This window comes from Euprymna scolopes, chromosome 5, assembly GCF_053919585.1.
Source record: "Euprymna scolopes isolate OS-2025 chromosome 5, ASM5391958v1, whole genome shotgun sequence".
NCBI lineage: Eukaryota > Metazoa > Mollusca > Cephalopoda > Sepiida > Sepiolidae > Euprymna > Euprymna scolopes.
Window position 1 is genome coordinate 162,958,111 of NC_136486.1, and position 18,669 is coordinate 162,976,779.

Sequence of the window (18,669 nt, forward strand, 5' to 3'; positions counted from 1 at the left end):
GTTATATCTTTCATCTACTCTTTCCCATACATGTCACATTTAAATTTTAATTCTATGACAACCAAATTCTGGTCACTGCCGTTTGGAGTGAGGTGTCTTAAGGACTCCATAATGAAACATATGTTACCTATTCTAAAAATAAAATAACTTGTCAAGTATAATAAGAATAGATTTCGAAGTTTTCTAAAAATGTTTTATGCGTGAAGAATATCCAAGAAGTGTAAACTCGTGGTTTGTGATCCCATTTTAGTTTTGGGATCATTGAATGCTGAAACACAGTGTCTGTTGTCAGTGGTTGATTACAATTAATATCATTGGCAAATAATATGAAAGTGTTGCAAGCCATGTAAAAAGACAGAAAATATTGCTTCTATGTGAATGTTTTTCCAAGGCAACTTTAAACTTAGATATAGTAGACATTGTTAATTGGGCATGGTGTTCCATTGCTTTTCTTCTGTTGAGGTGAAAGCAATGATTGTGCACCTTCTGCAAGCAACTGCAAAGATCGCAACTAAGTGTTCGAGTGAAGAACTTTAAAAGTAGATTATCCTGTTGATGATGTTGTATGAAGGCATCAGGTCCTCTTGCATCCCTCGTGAGGACAGATTTAGTCTTTGAAATTGTTTTGTGTAGAGAATCCCATCTTGTAGAGCCACCATCTTGGTTGCTTATAAACATGCTTCAGGTATACGCTATAGTTTTGAAGATTACACTAATTAAACACAAGTCTCTATTTTACTCGAAAAAAAAAAGGGAGAATTGTGGTTGCATTCATTACTCAAATAGATCTGATAGAATTTGAATGATTCCAAGCGATCTGTTAGTGGTTGAGCTACCTGAGTAAGGTCAAAATATGGTGCAGATGATACCTGCTAAATTTTAAGTTTCTAGGTTTGACAGCCTAAAATTAATAAGTAAAGGCATTGATACATACACTTCATATAAGCATAGATCACTAATCATAGCATTTTGTAATTTTATCAATTTTGTTGGCTAAGCCAAATATGTTTATTTGCACGCATATCTCATGTTGTATGGAAATAATAGATTTGTTGTGGGCATAGAAGTTTTTGTTGAAACTTTTTTTGTTGTTTTTGTTTTTCTTTCTGATATGCAAATCCTATTAATTTGTTTTAATATTTTTTTTATTGATTGTAAAAATGAAATCAACAATTATCACATGTTTCTCATTTAAAAGAATTTATTCTTATATGATATTATGATATATTTAAAAAAAAAATAATTTTCAATAATTTACTTTATTTTTTTATAAGAAACTCATAAAATTAATTTAAAAAACAGAAGTTTTGCACCACTTTTATGTTCTTTTATGGAGATTAAAATTGAGATATGTTTATGTCTAGAATGATAATAAATTTTATTTCTAAAATTTTTACATAATTTTTAATTCTAGAAAATGGCTCAAATTTAAGAAATTGAAATTCAAGAAATCTTACTTAATTGATGTCTAATGTAAATTTGAAATATTTGAATTTTCAAATGTTTTTTGATCATATTATTCCCTTAAACATTTCTTTTATGATCATATTATTCCCCTAAATATTCATTTTTTTTATCATATTATGCTACTAAAAATTCATTAAAATACTCCAAAGAAACTAGAATTTTGGGATTATGTTGATGTCTAACCTCTATTTAAAATAGCACAATATCAACTTTTGCTGAAAACTAAATTAAGCTAAATACATTATCATCCCGTTACATTTATAGTATTTGTATACTTTAAAAAATATTTTTAAATATTTTGAAATTAGATCGTAAAGTTTGTTGTACGAACAGAAACTCTTCCGGTGTCACATGATAGCTTAGTTGAATCTCGTGTCTATTCTAGTAACAACCGATTAATGAACTTGGAGTCAAACTCCATTAAGCATTCATAATAACCATTAACACAAACTATATAAAGCCTACTACCTCCAGTAATATATAACGAAATATCTAGAGTTAATGAAACAGAAAACATATTGAGTTTTTAACTTCAAAGATTTGTATTTTTTTTTTTTGCACTAATTTTCAGTTTAAAAAAATCTTATAATTTTCCTTTTTAATTAGTAAATTTAATTGAAATGTTTGTTTAGTTCTATGAACTTTTATTGAAAAACATTTCCATTTTAAAGTATCAAATCCTCAAAATTAGAATAGCACTAGCAGTTCAGCCCGGCTTTGCTCAGGCCCTATTCACAACTTTATGTGCATGTGTATATATTAAAAAGTTTGACTCATGTCCAGGTAACCTACATCTAAAATTTCAAGTGTTTAGACTCAAAATTGGTGGAAGAGTTTGGTAGAGTCTGCAAAGGTCAACTCTTTCAACTTTGACCTCTTGGCAGTCAAAAACTGATTAAAAAATTTGCTGCATGTCTGAATACCCTTTATGTACAATTTCAAATGTTTAGACCGAAAATTGGCTGAATATTTTGCTAGAAACTGCAAAGGTCAAATCTTTGGAACTTTTACCACTTGACAGCCAAAATTTCAGCTAAAACCCGAATAAAATGCTTGCTCTATGTCTGAATACACTTTATGTAAAATTTCAAATGTTTAGACCAAAGATTGGCTGAGTAATTTTGTATAGACCACAGAGGTCAATTTTTTTTTAACTTTGACCTCAATTTTAACCCTTAACATCTATTGTTTTGGGCTCAAATCAAATTAAAAAGTTTGATCCATGTTTAAAATTTTAAGTGTTTAGACTCAAAATTGATGGAGGAGTTTGGTAGAGTTTTCAAAGGTCAAATCGTTGAACTTTGATCCCTTAACAGGCAAATTTCTGGCCAAAAACCTATCTAAAAGATTTCCCCAGATCTCATTACCCTTTATGTAAAATTTCGAGTCTGTTGACTTAAAATTGACAGAGTATTTTGGAACGGAAATGCACACACACACACACACAATTTCATAGATATATAGATTTCTTTTGGGTTTTGATAATTATCTCCCTTGCAAATCATAATTTTATTGTTAAAGTTGAAAGAGCTGGCATGTTTACAATCTATTACTAATGGAGATTTAGTATCTGTCTGTCTGAAGCCAAAACTATACTATTCTTTAATGCTCAATTTAGGAGAAGTAATATCTGTTCTGTTGTAATGAGATTATATTCCCAAGCATTAATTCCTCCTTGGGGACGGGGTAGTACATGTTCATTCATCATATTATTGTTATTAAATATAATAATCATAGGATATTACAATTATAGGATGATCCAATGTAGAAAGAAAAGTACCCGTCATTAACCTTAAATCCCTTTAATAAAAATGAATTTAAAAAATGGGAAAAAACTGAGACATGTGCATGCAAGTATTGTTTTTTCTAAACAGTTCACTTTTTGTAAGTAAAAAAAAAAAGTACTCAAGCTGAGATTGAAACCAAAACCTAAAGGCAGCGAGTCAGGTACGATAACCATTAGGCCAGCTTGACACGTCCTTTAAAATGTGTTTTCAAGCCTACTTATTCTTAACATAATTTGAACAATTCATGCATGCGCAGTCATAAAGCTGTTAACAAACAGATAAAAATCAATTTTCCAAGTTTTTTTTTTGTTTTTTTACAAGGTGGTCACCACTTATCAAGGCCTGGAAGGCACTCAGGGATAAGGGTTATTGTAAGCGGAGTTTGATCCCTTAGCAGCTGTTTTTCCAGATGAAAACCAATTAAAAAGTTTTTCACATGTCTGTAGAAAAAAAATTCGTTGAGTATATAGGTTGAGAAGTGTCCTCACTCACACACACACATTCTCACTTATATAGATAAAATATTAATAGTGATAGCAGAAAAAGTAGTCCTTTTGCAATTGTGATCCAATAACCACCTTCGCGGTTGCATCAGGATAAAACAGTACAATGTATGTCTAATCTTTTCTACCAATCGCTACCACACTTGATTAACAATCCTATTTTAGCTGCCTTTGTGTGCCTTAATGAACAGCATCCTCTCCATTTTCTACTAACCTTACTTTCTAAACTTATTTCCACTTTTTTGTTATAGTTTTTCCTCTTATTTTTTCCTCATGCTTGAGGGTGGGGAGAGGGTGTTGATAGTATCACCCAATAATGAATCTAAGTTGTTGATCATATATTCATTGAAATCCAGCAAAAGCATCCAAACATGCAAAGATTACATAAAACTCCCTTTCTAAACTTGAATGATGATAGAACTGTTATCTGAACCACTCTGAGAACTTGTTTGTCCCCTGTTATATCGCCAGCAAGGCTGGAACCGACTTATACATCTAGTAGAGTGCTTTCTCAGATGCCTAATTAGTCACCCATCGAACCACTGACCAGACCCAACATATCTTAACTTCAATCTTCTGACAAGAACCTGTGAGTCAACATGATTTGGATCATAAATGTAAAGTATTAAAAACAATAGTCATTTAATTCAAATGTTAGTTTAGTGATGTGAATTAACTCGTGAGTGCGAAAAAATGTATAAACTTCCAACCATAGGGTCTGCTGTCATTTATGAAAAAATAAACATTTTCTTTCTTTCTTTCTTTGCTTTTCTAGGAGGTAGAATTGGTTCCTGGTTCCGGAGTAAAGATTCCAGAGTCTGAACTGATTCGTATCCAATTTAATGCAACAAGCGCCAATGATCCAGCTGTTTTAGTCATTGCCCTGCTACAACACTTCTTTTCTGATGAAGTCCTTGCTCAATCTACAGCAACGTCCTGTCGAGGAAAGGGACGAGCCAAACATTCCACAGCAAAACCTCTCAACCAACGAATAATGCAAGCTATTCGACGTGAGTACAGATTTTGTTTTACTCATACCAATGTTGTTACTATGTCAATCAAATAAGGGATTGTGGAGCTAACTCTACTTCAATAATTAAGTGCTTGGTGGTAGTGATGATGATGATAAGGAGCAGCATCATCATCATTCATTTCATAGGAATCAAGAGATTATATTTAGCATTCATTTCATTTTCTAGTTAGACTTCTTTCTATAAAAACATTGGGTACTTATGAGAAGGTTACTGTTATAGGGTTAAATGGTAATAAACGAAAGGAAATGAACATGTATTCACATAGATTACAGACAAAGACAACTGTGGGTGGCTGTACCCGATCAGCTTGGTCGCGGGCCAATCTCAGACTGCCGAGCACCGGTACTCGATACCAGAAGTGACGTCACCAAAGGAAGTGACGTCATGAGATAGTCCATTAATCCCATGGAGGGGCGTCTCCAACAAAAATGTTTCTGCGGAACAAACTTGGCAAACCCAGCTTGTCAGATTGTGTTATTAATCACATAGCCATGATCACCTTCCTGATAATGCTAATGAGTTTTATGAATGAGCAACTGATAAATTGGTTTGGACCAACACTACGGATATGTATATCGGGCAAAGATAGAGAGTCATCTAAAAAAAAAAAAAAAAAAAGAAAATTCTGACTTTAGCCTGTTTTAAAAAAAAAAGTGGGGAACTTCTGATTCTGACTCTCTGCATCTGATATAGTAGTATCTGTGAATCGTAAGCATGAACCAATTTTTAACTTTCAATACAAGAAAAGGGAAAGAAACAAAGGAAATAATATTCAAACCAAAGTACTTGCTTGTACTTGTTTTGGCATTCACGCTAGAGCAGTTGGTTCAGCTTCATCCAGAGAATTTACTGCCTCCTGAACAAATGTAGACTGTCTTGTGTCCATCACAGTAGCAGATATGAATGTTAGCCAATCAATGTTTCACCATAGAGGCGAGGACCCAAATCAGCTCGTTATCCTGTTTCTCTGTTCTCAGCCAGGTTTCCAGCTGGCCTTCACATTGTCTTTTCTAACCCTGAGGAGGAGTTGGTTTAATGGCTTTGTGGATGAAATCATCTGGGTGATGATGGAGGACATGATCAAACCAACGAAGACATCTCAAAAGGAGAGCTTCTAGAGAGGATAAACTGCAGTGAGAACCAACAACAGCATTTGAGATGAACTATTGCCAGCAAACAGAAAGGATACCACATGGTCGTGATCGAACACCTCAAACTTTCATAGTTCTTGATGAGCCGTTCCTCTTAAGTAATCCAATTTACCAAATTTCCACTACTAACAATTACAATGATATTGCCCCATTGACTACTGTACACTCATTAACCCTTATCCTCGAGGGGCCTACGGGCCTTGATAAGTGGTGACTCCTATGTAAAAAAAGAAGAGAAAAAAATTAGTTTCGTGTTTTAATTTCATAGCTGTTCAGTAAAATGATATTAGACTAAAATGGATGTCCACCAATTATCATCTTGAAACTGACCAAGACACGATGCTCGAGTTTTTAACTTTGAAATTTGGATACAAACTTTAGATCTCTTTCATTACTTTTAGAATCAACATGCTTATAGACCCCCATTTTTATAAATATGGAAGTGTTAAGAGTGTTGCGATAATTTTTATACTTGTACCAGGGATCTATAATCTATTATTAACCAGTGGACCAAAGGCACTATGAGATCGTGATACTATCAACATCTGCCCCCCCCCCACCGCTCCCAAAATATTAGGAAGTAAAAATAAAGAGGAAAAACTATGACAAATTTATCAACAGAACAAAAGAATAGGAAGTAAAGTTAGTAAACAATAGAGGGAAGTGGTTCACAAACACAAACACAACTGAAATTGGATTGTTAATCAAGGTGTGGCAATAATTAATAAGTTTACATTTGTGATTATTTACAGCCAAAAAAATTTCTTTTAATTGAAATTTCATTGTAAAAATTTTTTTTTCTACTTTTGCATTGCTAAAGAAGTATTTCCTTTCACGTTTGTATTATTATTAGCTTTGATAGTTGTCGAACGAGGAAGCAGATTATCATTTAAGCTAATTCGGTAAGCTATAGGTATTCCTCTCTATGAATAAAATAATGGACTTTTATGGACCGTTTTTAATTTACAGATATTTGTCTTAACTGGCCACAATAACAAATTAAAATATATTTTTTGTTTGATCATCTATCATAGTCTCTCACACTAATGTCTTTTCACACTTTTCATGCAATTATGAGGCCAACAGAAAGCAGAGCGAACCCTGTTGATTCTAATTCAGATTTTGTCTTTCCCCTACCTTGTGAAAGTGAAACCTAAATATTTGAAGTCATTGACTTCTTACACGTTAAGGGTTATAGTGCCTCAATGTGGTAGAAGGATGTTGGCGGAGATAATTTTCGATTTTGAGTGTTAATTTTCATTTGAAAAGAAATCCATCTTTCAACCAAATGCTGCATCTACCAGGTCCTTGTTTGCCCGATCCTACTCTACAAGTGTGAAACCTCGCCCCTACGTATAGCTGACATCTAAAGGCTAGAAGTCTTTGATAGTTGGTGTCTTTGACACATTCCCAGGATTTGTACTTCAACCACATCCCAAACACCACAATCCATGCTTTATGTAAGCGTCCTAGACTTGGAAAAGTATTTCTTATCAGGAGGATCTGATGGTTTGGGCACATACGTTGTCATCCACCAACTAACTTGATTCATAAGGCATTAGCACCAACACTTACAAGGACAGTGAAAGAAGAGAGGTGGTCAACGGAGAATGTGGCTCATAAGTCAGTGCTGATTTGGAGACTATGATTGGTTTCCATATCTTCAGTGTGCGATGATAGAATCGTGATGCAGTGAATTCACTTGTAACTGGATCAGCTCACGTCAGATGAATGCCGTCACAGGTACAAGTACACTGTTCAGAAGAAGCCACCAGCAGAAGAATGAACGCAGAAGAATATTTTTCTTCTTCCTCTCATATTTATGAACATACTTCACTGGATAGTCACCATCAAAAGATACTTCTCACATGTTAACCATCATTATTGTGAACATTGTTGTCACTTGAATACAAATAAAATTCTATCTATCTGATCGAGCTCCTTGCCAAGACCAATGTGACTCTTTCTCTCTCCAGACCTCCCTGTTTTCCATCAGCTGCCTCAAATATTTAGGATCACAATTGGCGTCAGGTGCAATTCGCTGGATGTATGTGAATCTAGCTCATCCTATGCTCGTGTGCCTGTGCCGTGGAATCTACAACGACACATTTCTCACCAGCTCTTGTTTGCTCCTCTGCAATGATCAACAAATCGTAGATGTCGCTTCCTGATGGTAGTAGATATGGCAGGTAAGTTGCCATAAAGTTGCTGCTTCATGGGATGATCTTGCCAAGATATATTTAACACTGTTCATAGCATACAGGTGTATGTACCAGCTAGTTTTCTTTCCACTCTATTGGTGAGTGTTCAGGACACAAATTTAACTTGACTAAAAATGTTTTTGTAATCAAATTTTTACATCATTTCTTTGTATTTTGTTACTATTTGCAGAATTTTCAACAAGTTATTCCGAAAAAATCAACCGAAGTATCTCTGAGACACAAGTCAACCGGATAACAGCAAACAAAATTGGAACAGCTAAGATGGCATTGAAACGGCGCCAGGAAGATCATTCTTTGAGTCTTCATAGTCTAAATCGAAACAAAGTGAAAAGACATTCCAGCACCAGTAGTTCCTTAAATGCTGACGAGATTTTGAACTTTTCAGACGAACAGTTGAACTTTGTTATTAAAGTGGAAAATGAGGAATTTTACCAACCATTAACATGAAAAGAAAAATAAATTCTGAAACATAAATTTATTGTGTATAATGCATATTTTTTATATAAAGTCTATTAAAAGTTTAAAAATTTCAAAAACAAAATCGTCTTTCTCTCATAATTTCAAGATTATTTCAGAGTTCTGGATGTAATAAACGTTTTCTTTGTTTCATAAGAAAATCAACAAGAAATCGTTTCTTCACAAGTTTTTTTTATTTCAGTAGAACAGAAGATATCAAATGAAACCAGCCAATTTCCTCCAAAAGAGGGAGTGTGAAGGTGGTATTAAATACACAAGCAGTCACCAGTCACATGTATATCCCGGTCAGAGGGGATGATGACGTTCATTTTTGGAAATTTTTGCGTACAGCACCTGGTATTCCCAAATGGTTATCCATCTGGTACTGACCAGACTCAATATTGCTTAACTTTAGTGATTTTACAAGGAGAAATGATGTGTCAACATAATTATGAGGTATAAGACAATGAAAATGAAGGATTGGTAACGGTTTTATTTTACCAAGTCCATTATTTTTTTTAATAAAATAGTTTGTATATGATGTACAAACATACATTACATTGCCCATCCCCAAGGACGAAGTAATAATTGAAACTGGGAGGATGATGATGACAACAGAACAGATATTACCCCATTCCCAAATAAAAAGGTAATGTCTGCAAGGATAGTAACCTGACTACAGAACAGCCCCTAAATTGAATATTGAAAGATAGTATGTGAACAAATTGAATTTATTCAATTAGCTACAACCGCTGTCTATAGTTTTCCTTTCTCTTTCTACCTAGAATTAAATGAAACTTCCAGGAGAAAGATTTATTTCCTAGAACTGCCCGTCTGTGGAACACGGTTCCATGGGAGTGCTTCTCAGTAGACTACCACATGATCGTTTTCAAGTTCAATGTAAGTAAATTCTTATTGAACCTCAATCTTAAATAATCAAATTCTGCCCAACTACCACCATCGTAAACAATCATCACAATGTTGTCTTTAGAGACACTTTAGTAAAAAAAAAACAAAAAAATTAAATGGTAGTAATACTATAGGTTCGACTTTAGCTTTAATCTTGATTAGAAATAGAGTGGTGGATGCTAATCTGTTTCTTTTAATTTGGATGAATTCTAGAACAGAAAAAAAAATCATTTAATAATAATTTTTCAAACTAATCCAATGAGTGTGAAGACAACTGAGACCTTCAGGAAGCTTGCTGTCAGTGAGAAGTCAATGGCACACGGCTGTTGCAATAATGCGAAGTCATTTACTAAGATTATCAAAAGAGATGGAAAGTACCATAAATTTTGGGAGATTTGTTGTCGACCAGACTCCAAGTATTAAGTTGACAAGAAGATTTTTGCGGAATTTTTAATTTTGATTTCAAATAATATATTTTCAAATAAGTTTTCTTTATAATACCTTTATTTTATATATCATTTTAGGAGGGTTTTTTCGCTCTATCTCATCACTTAAATTACAATCGTTTAAAAACAATTGTCTTTTTAGAATATTGAATACAAGATGTAAAAAAAGCAAATTCGTATAATTTTCTTATTTCAATTCAAACTAGGTCAAAAAGCTGCTGAAACAGCTCATGATATTAATGAAGCATTTGACCCAGGAATCAATATTGAACGTTCAGCAAAATGATGGTTTAAGAAATTTCATGGCAACAACGAGTGTTGAAGATGATGAGTGTAGTGGTTGGCTATCGAATGTTAACAACAATTAAGAGCCTTAGTCAAAGCCAATTCATTTACACTTGTTCGAGGACTTGCTTCTGAATTAGATGTAACATATATGATGATTTCTAACCACTTTAGAGAGATTGGTAAGACAAAAAACTTGGTAAATGGGTGCCTCACGAATTGAACGACAGCCAGAAGAAACACTGTTATGAAGTATCATGTTTCCTTCTTTTATGCAACAAGAATGACCCGTTTCTTGATTGGGTTGTCTTACGGTGAAAAGTGGGTTTCTTTACAACAACCAACGATGCTAAGCTAAGTGGTTAGACAGCGATGAAACACCACAACACTTCCCAAATCCAGAGTTGCACCAAAAGAAGATCATGCTGATCGTTTGGTGGTCTGCAATCGGTCTACAACCATTAGTTTTTTTAATGCAGGCGAAACCATTACAGTGAAGAAGTACAGCCAACAAATGGATGAAACGCATCAGAAACCGCAACAACAACACCCAGCGTTAGTCAACAGAAAAAGCTCAATTCTCCTCCACGACAATGCCTGCAGAAGTTAAGTGAGTTAGACAACAAAACTCTGCCTCATCCACTATACTCTCCAGATCTCTCCCCTACCGACTACCACTTTTTCAAACATTTTAACTTTTTGCATGAGAAAAGCTTCAAAAACCTAAGCTATATCAAAAATGCTTTCTGCAACTTCATCACCACCAGAACGCAAGATTTTTATGTTATTGACATAAATACACTTGTTTTGTGCTGGCAAAAGTGTGTTGATTCCGATGGTGCTTATTTTGATCAATAAATTTTTGTTTGAGCCGAGATATGTTCATCTAAATTTAAAAATTAGAAACCACAAGAACTTTCTTGTCAACGTGATAACATAACTAGTTGTCGTCAGTTAGTATTATATATATATATATATATATATATATATATATATATATAATCTCTGATCACCTGTGTGAGAACTCCTAGTGAGTACATATTATTATTATTATTATTATTATTATTATTATTATCATTATTATTATTATTTATATTAATATATTAAATACGATAGCATGTGTGTTCTTTTGTGTGTCACGCTTACATCCGGGTCGTTTAATTGTTATGAAATTCCATTTCTTATCTTTATATTAATATCGTAATTCGATTCGGCGTTATCATGCTGCACATCCCTAAAAAAAAGGAAAGTGGAATATTCCAAATAAACCTTGTCACCTCTTAAAACAAAAAAATTGGTGTCGCTGTGGAGGCAAAGCTAATAAAAAATTATTTGTTCCTCTTGGCCTTTTGGCCAAGATCAAAGTGTAGTATCTGTTCTTCAGATGCTACATTTCAATTTCTTCTTCTCTCTCAGTGGAGGAGAAATTCTTTACAACTAAGACAATTTTTTGTTTCTTTTCTCCACGTTAAAAAACGACCCTGTTGTCTAAATATGTCCCGTGGGGAGGCACTGTAAATAGGTGCTATATTTAATGTAACAAAGTTTTAATATTACAAAAGTAACTGGGAAAAGTAATTTCTGACTTAATTACAAAATGCCCTGGAAATGTTTCTTCTGATTAATTATAAAATGCACTGGAAATGTCTCTTCTGATTAATTATAAGATTCCCTGGAAAATGTCTCTTCTGATTATTCTTTTTTCGTTTACTTGCCTCCCCACAAGGGCCGAGTTGGACATGAAGTCGATTAAAAATTTTGGGGGAACCAGCTCCCCAAAAGGGGAACTCTGGTCAGTAAAAAAAAAAAATTGTATGCGGAATGAAGGATTCCTCCTCCATTAACTAAGACCCAAAAAGTGGGATTTAAGTCACTGGAATGCTGAGACTGATACTACACTCAGAAATTCATTTTGAAGCAATGGTAGCCTAATCTCTAACCGTGTAAATGTTTTTATGTATTAATTTCGAAAAGCTGCTGAAACAGTTTATGATTTAAACATTACTTTATTTCAAGTATATTTTAAACAGTGGGGTGACGGATATAAAGTCAGTCCCAGAAAGGGCTGAAACAGTTTACTTTTTAGACATTACATTATTTCATGTATATTTTTAGCAGCGGGGTTGGGGATATAAAGTCAGTCCCGGAAATGGCTGAAACAGTTCACAATTTAAACATTAGTTTATTTCATGTATATTTTTGGTGGACATGAAGTCAATCCCGGGGTTGACTGAGATAAGTGCAAATATATATATTATCAGAAAGCGTCGCCCAGTATTGAATGAGATAGGTGGAAAACATATAGTAGCAGAATACCCAGCATCGCCCGGGATTGAATGAAATAGGTGAAAGATATATACTAGAAGAATACTTGGCGTCACTCGGAATTGGATAAGATAGGTGGAACATATATATTATGAGAATACCCGGAATGATTGATGTGTTTGTAATGAAATAATCAGCCAAGGCAATATATCAAAGTTATTATTTAAGTAAGGGGGAGCAACATTTTGGATTAAAGTTATGAAAATTATTGTCGAAATTAGTAAAATATCCAAGAATTATGAATAATGATGAAATGTGAATTACTTGATTGGTGTGTTTGTAATGAAATAATCAGCCCAGACAATATATCAAAATTTTTATATTAGTAGGAAGGGGGCATAATGTGGGTTTTTAATTATCAAAAATGATTGTTTAAATTAGTAACATATCCAAGAATTATGAAAAATGATTAAATGTGAGTTAATTGATTGGTGTGTTTGTAATGAAATAATTAGCCCAGGAAATATATAAAAGTTATTATTTTATTAAAAGAGGGCGATAAGATGTGTTTAAATTATGAAAAATCATTGTTGAAAGTAGTAACATTTCCAAGAATTACGAAAAACGATGAAATGTGAGTTAATTGATTGGTGTGTTTATAATAAAATAATCAGCCCAGACAATATATTAAAGTTATTATGTTAGTAAGACAGGGCAATAAGGATGGTTTAAATTATGAAAATGATTGTTGAAATGAGTAACATATCCAAGAATTATGAAAAATGATATGTAATTTAATGCATTAGTGTGTTTGCAACGAAATAATCAGACCAGACAATATATCAAAGTTATTATTTTAGTAAAAGGGCGATGATGTTGGTTAAAATGATGAAGGATGATTGTCGAAACGAGTAACATATCCAAGAATTATGAAAACTGATGAAATGTGAGTTTATTGATTGGTGTGTTTGAAATGAAATAATCAGTTGGATGTTAATAATGTGGGTTAAAAATATAAAAAGTGATTGTCGAAATTAGTAACATATTTGAGAATTATGAAAAATGATGAAATGTGAGTTAATTGATAGTTGTAATTTTTTATGATATAATCAGCACAGACAATATATCAATGTTATTTTTTAGTAAGAGAGGGCGATGAAGATGGTTTAATTACAAAAAATTAGTAAAATATCCAAGAATTACGAAAAATGATAAAATGTTAATTGATTGGTGTGTTTGTAATGAAATAATCAGCCCAGACAATATATCAAAGTTATTATTTTAGTAAGAGAGGCTGATAGGGATGGCTTTAATTACAAAAAATATGATCGAAATGAATAACATATCCAAGAATTATGAAAAATTATTAAATGTGGGTTTATTTATTCGTGTGTTTATAATAAAATAATCAGTCACGACAATATATCAAAGTTATTATGTTAGTAAGAGAGGGCGATAAGGATGGTTTAAATTATGAAAAATTATTGTCGAAATTAGTAATGTATCCAAGAATTATGAAAAATGATATGTGATTTAATGCATTAGTGTGTTTGAAATGAAATAATCAGACCAGAAAATATATCAAAGTTATTATTTTAATAAGGGGGGGGGGCGATGATATCGGTTAAAATGATGAAAAATGATTGTTGAAATTAGTAACATATCCCAGAATTATGAAAAATGATGAAATCTGAGTTAATTGATTGGTGTGTTTGTAATTAAATTATCAGCCCAGGCAATATATCAAAATTATTATTTTAGTAAGGTGTGCGATATTGTGAGTTTAAATTATGAAAAATTATTGTCGAAATTAGTACCATATCCAAGAATTATGAAAAATGATGAAATGTGAGTTAATTGATAGTTGTGTTTTTTCTATGCAATAATCAGCCCGTTTATTATTTTAGTAAGGGGAGGGGCGATAATGTAGGTTAAAATTATGAAAAATTATTGTCGAACATAGTAACATATTCAATAATTATGAAAATGATCAAATCTGAGTTAATTGACCGGTGTGTTTGTAATGAAATAATCAGCCCAGGAAATATATCAAAGTTATTATTTTAGTAAGGGGGCGATACAGTTTTAATAAAAGGGCTAGAATAATATGTTTGTGCCTTCATTCACGCTGAAGAGAACGCCCACAGAATGGCCAGCAACAATATATTACATATGAAAAATGCCGCTGTGGAATTTCCACAGGTTCCGCTAGTTATTATTATTTCAGCAGTACAAAATATATAAACAGGAAATTAATGGAAAAAACGTTTGAATATGACAAGATCACAGCAGGTTGCTGTAAATACAGAACACACACACAAAAGATGTTTACATACAAAGCAAGATCGGCTACACGTGTTTTGAAAAGAACACGAACATCATTTATTTATCAGCAATTCTTTTAGAAAAAACTGATTGCAAACATGCAAAACACGGAATTAGAACATAGATCCTGGATGATTTAAAGCTGAGCTTCCTAATGCCATAAAAAACACTTTTTTTGCTTGTCTATTGAAGGATATCCTGTCAGGTTCCAAATTCTCAGATGCCAACATGGAGCTTGGCTTTGAATAACAAATATATTTTTTGGTTAGTTTTGCAAAAGGCGCGAAGGAATTATTCTTTCTTTTACAAAGATGTGGTAAATATTCATTTTGTTTTAAAAGCAGAGTTAGCTTTATTCCAACTAATTTTTGCCATTTCTTTGGAGTGCCTTACTATGGGTTGTATAAGAATTCAAGGTGGCAATTTCCAATACGGGGAATGGGTAATAAAGCCAACTTGCAGATCTCTTTCAGGTTTCTGATTCACGTTGTGGCCACAATCGTGTAAATATTGTCAAATATAATTAATCGATCATTGTGATTTTGGTTGGTTGTTTTATGGCATATAAAATCTCTTCTGGTTATTTAATGCCGAATTCAGAATTTTGGAAAAAGGTTTTATGTTTCAAAGTTCTTTATATTTTCAAATATTTATCTGTGTTTGGTTTAGTATAGAGGAAAATTGTTGTCTTTGACTTTTCAGAACATGATTGAGATTTGTAAGGTAAAGGAAAAAACACAATAGCATCAATGTCTAGTACATTTTAGATCAGGAAATCAGTATCTTCAGAGAGCCTGATTTGGTAGCACAAAGATTATTATGAATTTTGCAACAGAGCTGCAATGTGTGAGAGTGGGTACTGTGAGCTATATTTAGTTTGATTTAGTTTTCTTCTAGAAACCGAAGTAAGGATGGAAACTCTTTGTGAAATTGCAGACGTCTTCGAACATCAATTTATAAATATTACCCAAATTTCAGATTTTTTTTGTATATTATGGGGCATATTATGGGCACAATTTCTCATTGAAAACTTAAATATTTCAGATTTGTATTGAATTTGACCCATAGTCATTAGACACCAATTAAGCAAGATCCCCTGAATTTCAATTCCTTCTTAAGAACTCTTAAGATTAAACCTTATTAAGATTATACATTTTCTAAGAATCAAAATCATGTAACGCATTTTGATAAAAATCGGAATTCGAAACTTCAGTTTAGTATTAGCATATATTCATAAAGATAAACAAAAACTATTCTGTTCAGAAATTTTTTTTTTTTTTTTTTTTTTTTAAATTCAATTTTCACCCCAAACAAGGCACAGTGCCACTTTGAAGCAGGGGGCTACTATCAGGGACTTAATTAGCGGGGTCATTGTGAAGGGAGATGAGTAGAAAGATGTTTGTTAACATTACACTTGAACTTCTGCATATCATTGCAGTTGGGAAAGCAGAATCCCGGAAGGGAGTTCCAAAGACCCGCAGTTCTGGGGAAGAAACTATTGGAGTAAAAGGCTTTCTTGCACCTAGGGATCTCTACTGTAAAGGGATGAGACTTAGTAGCTTGTCGGGTTTGTCGGGGGTAGTTACATCGGGGAGGTACAAGTGTTTGCAGTTCGTCAGAGCATTCACCATTAAAGTATTTGTAGAACAGGCAGAGGGATGCAACATCTCGTCGATGGGACAGAGGCTGAAGCCTAGATGACAGTTCAGGACCTATCAGGTTGGCGACTTTCTTTTGAACCCTGTCCAGGAGCGAGAGACAAGCAGCAGATGCACCAGCCCAGATGTGACAACAGTACTCCATACATGGGCGAATGGTGGCCTTATAAAGGTATAGGATACTGTCAGGCGTAAGTAGTTTTCTAGCACGGTAGAGGGAGCCAACCTTCCTTGCAGCAGCCTTGGCAATGCTCTCAATGTATCTATTCCAGTTCATATTCCCTGTAAACGTTAGGCCGAGGAGTTTAAAAGAAGTACTTTCAGGCAATGTGTTCTTGGCCATTGCTATTGGTGGTAGAGAAGGTTTCTTGCAGTTATTGAAGGAAACAAGCTTAGTCTTAGCAGCATTGAATGTGACCAACCATTTTTGTCCCCATTCCACTACGGATTGGAGGTCATCCTCTAGTGTTTCTGCCATTTCCTTGGATATGTGTTCATTTGTTTTCCCCTCATATCTGTTATAGAGAGTGGTGTCATCGGCAAATATACCAATCTCCGAAACAATTTTATCAGGGAGGTCGTTTATGAATATCAGGAATAATAGAGGTCCAAGGATAGACCCCTGAGGTACTCCCGCATTTATGTCATATTGTTTGGTTGTACGACCGTCGAGGACAACTTTGATTTTTCTATTACTTAAGAAGGATTTAATTACATTATGAATTCTTCCAGTGATTCCATATGATCTAATTTTCCTTAGAAGACCATCGTGCCATACCCTGTCAAAAGCCTTAGATATATCAAGGGCTACCGCTCTACCCTCCCCTGTTTTATCCAATGAACGGTATATACGTTCAGAAACTACAGTTAAGATATCTGCTGTTGAACGGGCTTGCCTGAATCCATATTGTTTGTCAGTCAGGAGTTTAGCAGCTGTTAGGTGCTGGACTAGGGCTTGATTAACTAAGGACTCAAATATTTTGGCGAAAAGTGGGAGGAGGCTAATGGGGCGATAATTTAGTGGGTCAGTTCTTTCACCAGAATTCTTGAAGACTGGTACCACAGAGGCGGTTTTCCAGCAGTCGGGAAAACAAGATTCGTTAAGGCATTTATTGTAAAGTTTGGACAGAACTGGAGCAACCTCGGCAGAGCATTTTTTTAATAGCACAGCCGGGATGAGATCTGGTCCACATGCTTTTGAGGTGTCTAGGTTTTTTATAATAGCATGTACCTGAGAAGAGGGGTGATTTTCAAATCGTCTAGTGTGGCGTCTGTTCGCAAAGGAAAATCAGGGAGGGAGTGGTGTACCGGGTCCAGAGTGGAGTTTGAGGCAAACCGACTGGCAAGCAGATTAGTCTTGTCAGTTGCCGTGCAAGCAACCTCATGATTGTTTGATAGTGGGGGAATAGTTGACTACCCATTATTTACTATGCTGTTGTAGATTTTCCAAAAATCCCGGGTTCCTAATTTCTGTGCTTCGATGCGTTTTCTGGTAGTTTCAGAGTAATCTGCCTTAGCCGTCTCTATTACTCTCTTACAATTATTTCTAGCTTCTATAAACTTCTGTTTATTTGAGATGGACTTAAGTCGGTTGAATCTGCGGAACGCATGCTGCCTTTGACAAATGGCAGCTGCACAAGCAGAAGTAAACCATTGGGGAGAGTGGGGCTTGCTATAGAATTTCCGTGCGGGAACATGTGCTTCAATTGCAGTATTGAACCATTCAGTGGTCTCATTTGCACATTGTTCTGCTGGAAGAGTAAAGATATTTTGCCATGGGGCATCTCTGATGAGTTCCCTGATGGCTTCCCAATCAGCCTTTTTGTAATACCTCGTTGTTTTGAGTAGTGGGTCTTCAGTTTTAGGGTGTGAATTTAGTGTGATTGATACCATTATCACAGCATGGTCAGCATTCCCGTGGGCATTTGTTGTACAATCATCGGGAATCGTTGTCAGAAAGAGATCTAGAAGTGAGGCATGTTGATCTTGCTGGTCTGGGAACCGTGTCGGAAATGTAACCATCTGGGATAGGGAATAGGATATAGAGAAGCTATGTGTTGTGCTATCAGCTACGTCTGTGTGATTAGAGAATCCTAGCCAGTTACTGTGGTGGACATTGAAGTCACCAAATACATGTACTTTTGCACTAGTATCGAGGGAG

The 18,669-nt window shown here is 34.3% G+C and overlaps 1 protein-coding gene and 1 pseudogene across 1 annotated transcript in view; both read left to right on the forward strand.

Moving 5' to 3' along the window:
- The window catches only part of LOC145277030 (uncharacterized), a 112,884-nt gene extending 104,179 nt beyond the window's left edge, over window positions 1–8,705 (forward strand). Inside the window, exons 4-5 of the mRNA XM_080128634.1 lie at window positions 4,533–4,767; window positions 8,334–8,705. Coding sequence (XP_079984760.1) covers window positions 4,533–4,767; window positions 8,334–8,611 — 513 coding nt within the window. The 3' untranslated portion in view covers window positions 8,612–8,705. The remainder of the gene's footprint in view (window positions 1–4,532; window positions 4,768–8,333) is intronic.
- A 2,888-nt stretch (window positions 8,706–11,593) lies between these two features.
- Window positions 11,594–11,745, forward strand: LOC145277211 (U2 spliceosomal RNA; annotated as a pseudogene).
- Window positions 11,746–18,669: the final 6,924 nt, after the last annotated feature.